This window comes from Neolamprologus brichardi, chromosome 11 (assembly GCF_056152115.1).
Source record: "Neolamprologus brichardi isolate AB-2024 chromosome 11, ASM5615211v1, whole genome shotgun sequence".
In the NCBI taxonomy this organism is placed as follows: Eukaryota; Metazoa; Chordata; class Actinopteri; order Cichliformes; family Cichlidae; genus Neolamprologus; species Neolamprologus brichardi.
This window is the reverse complement of record NC_142114.1, coordinates 31,832,397-31,839,782: the sequence shown is the minus strand read 5'-3', so window position 1 is coordinate 31,839,782 and position 7,386 is coordinate 31,832,397. Positions and strand designations below refer to the sequence as shown.

Here is a 7,386-nt window from a genome sequence, read left to right as displayed (position 1 = left end):
CTAACTTGTGTAATTTTGACAGGATTTATTTTTATGAAGAGCAAAATATATAAAGTTAAAAATTTATTTTTTTTTTAAGTTTATTTAATCTGTCTGTTTTTATTTATATTTATGTTTATAAAACAGTTTTAGTGTTCAATAAATGTTCATCTTGTTTGTCTGCCTCGAGTTTGACGCCCTGCTCCAAACTGTGCGTGCAGGTCAGCTGACACGTTGCTCCTTACAGGAATCAGCGCTCTGCTTGGACACATGAAACTGGTCTACTGGTCTCAACTGGAAACAACCAACACGTCTCTTTACACTGGCTCAGCTCCCAGTTCTGTACAAACTGCACTGAACAGCTTAAAGTGTGACTCTGGAGAGTACACCGTACTGGTTTTACTGGATCAAAAGCCTGTTCAGGATTACTGGTGTTGTTTTAAATATCGTATCCATCAGAGACGTCTTTTACCGTCTGTATGAATCCAGTGTTGTCATCAGCTCTGCCACCTCGAGGGGAGGTCCAGCTCTGCAGGCCCAATGATGAGACAGCATCTCCTTCATCTCTGTGCTGATGACATGCAGATGTTCTGAACCACAGCTTCCTCCAGCTAAATGCAGACAGGAACTTTGATTTTTGCTCCTGATCACATGACCTCAGCTTCTGTTCACTCGCGTGTCAGAAACGTGTGCGTCAGTCTGACGGTTCAGTCGGAGGATCTCACGGCTCGTTCGAGCTGCTTCTCTCATGTAAGAAACATCTGTAACCTCTGCTGGACTCGGGTGATTCTTCCTGCTTTCATTTCTTCTTGTTGGGGTTTCAACCAATCAGCGGCACTAACAGGAGGTCACATGTTTCCTTCTTGCCTGTAAATTTTTGGTTTCATTTTAAAATGTTAGATTGAAGGTTTGGAGCCGTGGTGAAGCTCCTCCCTCTGAAACCTCGAGGCTGCGTGTAGACGCTGACATTTCTATACAAACAAGCTTTTATTAATATTTTTATTTCAGCTTCTATTGTGAAGCACTTTGTGATTTCTATCTATAAAAGTAAAAACACACTTTCCTGTATGAAAACCTGTTTTTGTTTTGACTCCAATAGTTTCGACCCACAAGCCATCGGGCCTTTGACCTTTGACCTGCTGCGCACACCTTTACACGCTCACTACAACTGCAGCACTCGACTGTGCAACAAACTCGAGCCTTTAAGTTTCAGTTGTTGTGACAAACTAAACTCAACAAGTGTCTTAAATATGAAATACTTTAGTCGTTCTATTATCTTCTTACATACAGCTGCACACTTTCTATCTGCTCGTGTAAACAGTTTCATTGTGGGTCAATCTGGCCGTTTATCTGTACGTGACAAGAAAACCATCTGTGTCAAACGAGACGGTTTAGCTCCGCCCACTAACCAGCAGGAAGGTGAAGATTTGAAAACGTCCTGTGACATCATGCAGATGCAGCAGAAGCCTGAGCTCATCATCAGAAACCCTGTTCAACACGAACGTCCAGCAGAGGAGTCACATGACAGGAGTCACATGACAGGAAGGGTAAAACGGTCTCGAGGGTTCAGTCTCCCGAGGCTACGTCCACACTGGCCCAGATGGATTTGAAAACGGCGTTCTCGCCTGCAAACGCTTGGCATCCACACAGCTTTCTCAGTCGTTTTCACAGAGTTGTGCGTCCACTTTGAAACGTCTGAAAACGCTGACGTTGCAGTCCTGCACATGCGTGAAGATTCGACCTGCCTCATTTCTGTCTGCCGCTTATTTACTTTCCCGCTCTCTGAAACGTGGCGGCAGAATGTGGAGGAAAAGCAGCGAGTTTGTTAAATGGACTCACAATGAGGTGGAGTCGTTGCTGCGAGTAACACAAAAGTACAAAGTTGCAAAAGCGAGTGAGAGTTAAAGAATTTGAGGAAAAGCTCTCTGCAGCAGACTGATGTTAAACTGTCAGACACACAGCTGCTGTGTGACGCCCTCCACTACCTTCGTTTAACTGGTCACATGACTGCATCACATGACTAACATGCGTCATCGTTTGCGTTTTTGCTGTCCACACTGCGACGCAAAGCACTGTTTTCAAATCTTTTCATTTTCGACGCCAAAACGGAGAGAAAATGTTTTCAAACGAACGCGCATTAGTGTGGGCGTGGCCTGGAAGTCGGTGATGCATCTGTAGCGACCTCGCCTCCTTCAGCTAAATGTGAAGCACTTCAAACCTACCAGCAGGGGCGACTCCTCATCAGCTGACCTGAGCTCAGTGAGGAGCGGCGCCCAGCTCGCGGCCTCGTCGACGCCGCTTCTGCATTTTGGTTTTTGGAGCTCAGAGTGGATTTGTAAGCTGAAGTGCACACGTGCAGCTCGTGACCGAACGGTCGCCGATGCCTCGTCTCTGGAGAGGTGACGATTGGCCGAGAGGACAGACACATCAATGAACTGCTCCTGAGGACTCGCGATGGCGTACAGACAAGAGCGAACGTCTTTTATTCTTTTAAATGTTGGGAACAAAAACTTCAGAATTACAAACGACCATTAAAAATTCCAACACACAGAGGGTCAGTGAAGGACACACGACCACTTCAGGAACACATGCAAACCAACAGAAAACTGAACGCTCTGGTTCGAAAACAAAGAAATGCTTAATGCAGCTGAGAGCAGGAGCCAATCAGCAGCCTGAGAGCAGGAGCCAATCAGCAGCCTGAGAGTCACCAAATAAAACTCGTGTACACTTGGAGAGGCGGTTCCAAACCTTTGGTCCCGCCCGTCACAGTTTCAGTCCCACAGCGGCTGCGGCTGTCCCGCCATCGACATGTACTCGTCCAGCTCGGCGTCCAATCGGCTCCGGGACGTGGACATGTAGTCGTCCAGCTGTTTGTCCAGTCGGCTCCGGCACATGGACATGTAGTCGTCCAGCTCGGCGTCCAGCTGCTTCTTCGTTGGCACCGCCTTTCTGCTGCCACCACGCCCCTTTGAAATGGTGGCCCCGCCTACCCGCAGCTTTACCCCGCGCCGTCTTCGTCCTGCCAGAAACAAAATTGATAGATTGACACAAACAGGAGTCAGCAGGTCAAAGGTCAGCAATGTAATGCCACTCCCTCTTTGGTTTGTTTCCATGGAGACAGGATGACTTTTAGTTTCCCTGCTGTCGGTTCTTGTTCAGCTCTCGTAATAACACAAACACTAAATCCTCCTGTTTGTAGCAGTGTATACACCTGAGACTGTCACCTGTGTGTCTGTCCTGCACTCTCTCTCTCTGTTTCTTTCTCTCTGATTGTGGAATAAAAGTATGAACATGTGTTTATAAGTTACACTTGTGTTTGAATCCTGCAGCTTATCACACATTTGATTTCCATGTGTGACGACTGCAAGTGTCCAGAGTGAGGACAGACTGAGGGACCCACTGCTGCACATCATCTGTGAGGCTTTGCACCCCTGATGATCCACCAGGACAAACTCAGCAGTGTGTGAGGAAGAGGAGGAGGAAGAGCCAGCAGCAGCTGACAGATGGAGAGAATAGACAGACTGTTCCCTGTTTGTGAAGGACTGCTAGGAAAGTTTAACATCACTAACTGTCTGTCCTGAATCAGTCTTATTAGGTAATGTTCAAATAATGTTATCATCCAGTGTTTTCAGTGTGGGAGAAAGTACTCAGGGCCTTCAAGTTACACACTATGAAAGGCAGCAACAAGTTTAATGTTCAGAAACCTAAAGTATGTATCAGCAGCAGAATGGAGCTAAAAATAAATGTTTGTTTCAGTTCTATGAAGCTTTGAGTATTTTGGATCAGTAGCACTGCTGTGTTTGTTGCATCATATTGCTGTAATTGTTTATATGCTTTATATATTCTGAGCTAAGTTGATCTATAGTGTTACATCATATTCTATAAGGATGTTATGTGTTTGTAGACTTTCTGCCCAGTTTGACCCATTTAGCAGAAGTCAGCCTGTTTAAGAGGCTCAAGAGGAGTTTTTATCCTCAGACCAGTCGTGTGTTGAATCAGCCTCTCCAGAACAACAACATTTGTCTCTTATATATGATACATCTATATACACTGTCAAAGATACTTGAGTGTCTCTGAGTGAAGATTTAAGGTGATTGGAAATGTAAATAAGTAGAGTTCAAGCTCACTGCTGTAATGAATCATAATAATAACTTTAATATTGGCCATATTATATTTACACTACCACAGTGAGATGATTTTAGTCTCGTGACCAACATTAGCTGATTGTTATTTACTAACTAATCTTAAATAACTGTTCAGTACAGAAATGAAGCCCAACAATCATGTTTCACAGTCCTGTGGTCTCAGCCTCAGATACTCAACTAATCAAAGCTCTTGTAGAAACAAATGAACAAAAGATTTTCTCCTTCATTTCTTTCAAATAATATGAAGCGTTTCCAGCTGTTGGTGTCATGGTTGCATTTCACAGGCCTCGCACTTCTTATTGGTCCCTCAGCACCGTTAAGGCTGCAGACCCTAAACTGGGACACAGCCAGTGCACCAGAGCAACCTTTAGCCTCTGGCAAACGGCCTTTGACCTCTAAACCTTTAACCTTTGACCTCTGAGGAGGGGAGATTTCAAAGCTCTGACTCAGTAGGGGTCAGCTTAGTAGAGCTACAGGGACACGCCCCCCTGGCGGTCGGCCCTCCAGCTGTATTTAAACGTCTTTGAATTTAACTGGCAGACAGTAGCGGCGCCATCAGATGCACGAATCAGAGCGCAGCTCTCCTAACCCCGCCTAACAGGCCTAATCGCACCAACCTTTTCTCCACGGCGCCCCCGGCTGTCAGTGCGGCTTACTGCAACCGTAGGAATGATTTTACTGTTACATAAACAAAGCTACCAGCCGTCGCCATGAAGGAACACTCGAGCAGACGTGCACGCAGCTGCCCGCGCTCTGAAAGCGCAGCGTGAAGCTGTGCAGAGAAACTCACCTGAGGTCAGCGGTCTCAGCTGGCTCCGCCTCCCGAGTCGACCGCGCAGACCTACTGCTCCTGCAGAGGAAACGCACACGGGTGGAGCACAGGTGAGATTTCTACTGCAGCTTCAGTCTAGCGAAGAAGGCCACATGCTGCCCCGCCCACTGCGCCCGTGTTTCAGATACTCACGCCTGCAGGTGGAGGTGACTCGCGCTCTCCACCTGTATTTGTTCATGAAGCTCCAGAAGCCTTGATGCGCAGAGGCTGACGGGCGGCGAGTTACCCGCTGCCAGCCGAGTCGCGTCCAGACGCTCCTCCTCCTCCTCAGGTGACGATGCTCCGCCCTCTCAGAGCTCCCAGCAGCCTGCGACACAGAGACACAGCAGGTCGCTTTTACGGCGCAGTAGCTCGCCATCCACCTGTGAAAACGGACGAGTGTGCACGTGCTGGGAACCCTTATGATGACGCAGCGGTGACCCGTGTGGGCGACATGACGAATGCACTCGATGCAGCGAGTTTCCCACGTACGATGGCTACAATGACTTGATCGTAACTATCCAGCACAGGTACAGGTTAACCCCGCCCCCAACCAGACACTGTTCTACCTGTGCTGAGCGTGCATGTTTATACCAGAGAGTCGCTGTCGTTTGATTTCACGAGGATGTCGAACAAAACCTCACACTGGTTCAGTCCTCACGACCCCATCGTGCCCGGGCTGGTTTCACTGGTTTCACTGGTTTCACCTCCACGTGGAGGCTGCAGCGTGTCAGACGAGCAGGCCGGTGGTCCTCCATGAACACCTGGGCCGCCCTTCTTCACAGGTGACCTGTGACCCCTCTGGGACTCACCTGTGGAAGAAGCAGCGATAAGGGAGCCGACTTCATCAGCAGGACCACGGGCAGGGCAGCGGACGCCCTCTGATGCAACCTGGAGCAGGTCTGCTGTTCCACCAGGACTCTGGAGAAGCTGCCGGCAGAGAGAGGACATCAGCACAGAGTCCTGACCTTTAACTCTGCAGGAGGTCATGGTAACTCACCGCTCGTGCAGGGACACCGTAGATGTTCCTCTGGGGCGAAACGAGCCTGGCTCTGATGACTCCATCTGCCTCTGGACGCCGGACCCTGTTCACCTGCCGCCTGATTCAAAAGGATAAAAGCTTCATTCAGCACGGAAACCGGAAAAAGCAGCAGCTCCGGTAAAACTTTCACTTCCTGATGTCTGCCTTAATATCGGCATTCGTCAAAGAGGCCGCACACGACCCTGTTCATTTACACAGCTGTTTAACTCACACAGATATCTCCCGTCTTTGAGCCGGAAACGCAGATAAAAATTTAATTAATCTCGCTTCGTGGTTCAAAGGTCAGCCGAATTTAAGAGGAGGCCTCAGCGGCCTCGTGGTGTCCAACACAGTCTGTGAGCGCTCTCAGTTTCCGCAGGTAACACGGAAAATTTAATTTCGCTCTGTGCTAAAGCGGCGCTGGCCCGCCATTTTGTGTCCGCGCAAAAAAAGCAGCGCTCACAGCTAACGTTAGCTTCCACAGTTCACCTGTTCAGTTACAATATTCACGCACGCTTACCTGTATCTGAACGTCCTACCGGGAGAAGCTCACGGCCTAAAACAGACACACCTGTTACTAACTGTAAGGTCACTTCCGCTTGCTAACACTCGTGCTAATTAAGCGCAATGCTAACCCACAAGCTGCTGTTAGCATTAGTTTTACAAAGTTTAGTTTTTACAGATCAGCTAATTCCTCTCCGCAGGTTTCAGGTGAGGTGAGCAGCAGCACCTGGTGTTTCTCTCACAGCTCAGCCGCTGAACGTAGAGGCCAAACCGCCGTCACGCTCTGTCCGGGTTAACCGCAGCTAACGGCCCGCCCCGGGGTCAAGTTCACATCAGCAGCACACACACCTGTGTCAGACTCACAAACACAGAGGCCCACACAGGTGAATGTGTGTGTTCTCCTGCTGCTGATTTATCCTTTACAAACATGTTTGATCCGCAGGCAGTAGGAAGGCTATTTCTGCCAATAATTATTATTTTATTTAACCAGGAAGATCCCATTGGGATTAAAAACCTATTTTTCAAGGGAGACCTGGCCGAGACAGGCAACAGCAAGTGTCTCACAGGTACAAAAATTACTCAGTTAAACTCAGGCAGCAAAAACACGCATGCAAAAATAAATGAAATAAAAAAAGAATATAATTCAATAAAATTCTGTTAAAATGACAATCTAATTGAAACAGTTGCATGTTGTGGACGTGGCCTCAAGGATTCTTAGTTCAGATTTCAAACCACACAAATGAAAGTTCGTTCCAAGCTGAGGGGGCTAAATGGACAAGATCTCTTTTGCCAAGTTCAGTTCAGGTGGACGGAGAGGATACGACCAGCATGTTTCACTGCAAGCAGGGAACATACACATGAAGGCAGCAATCCGATTATTGCCTTATATATAATTATATATAAAACTGTATAAATGAGAGTTCCTC

General features: G+C 47.7%; 1 protein-coding gene across 1 annotated transcript; it reads right to left on the bottom strand.

Moving 5' to 3' along the window:
• Positions 1 to 2,439: 2,439 nt before the first annotated feature.
• On the bottom strand, positions 2,440 to 6,671 carry LOC148100762 (uncharacterized). The gene is made up of 6 exons (XM_087848608.1): positions 6,477 to 6,671; positions 5,936 to 6,035; positions 5,748 to 5,865; positions 5,089 to 5,263; positions 4,915 to 4,974; positions 2,440 to 2,998 (listed from the first exon to the last, which is right to left on the bottom strand). Exons 2-6 carry the CDS (start codon positions 5,998 to 6,000, stop codon positions 2,751 to 2,753), a joined length of 666 nt encoding a protein of 221 aa, XP_087704734.1. The 5' UTR covers positions 6,001 to 6,035; positions 6,477 to 6,671; the 3' UTR covers positions 2,440 to 2,750.
• Positions 6,672 to 7,386: the final 715 nt, after the last annotated feature.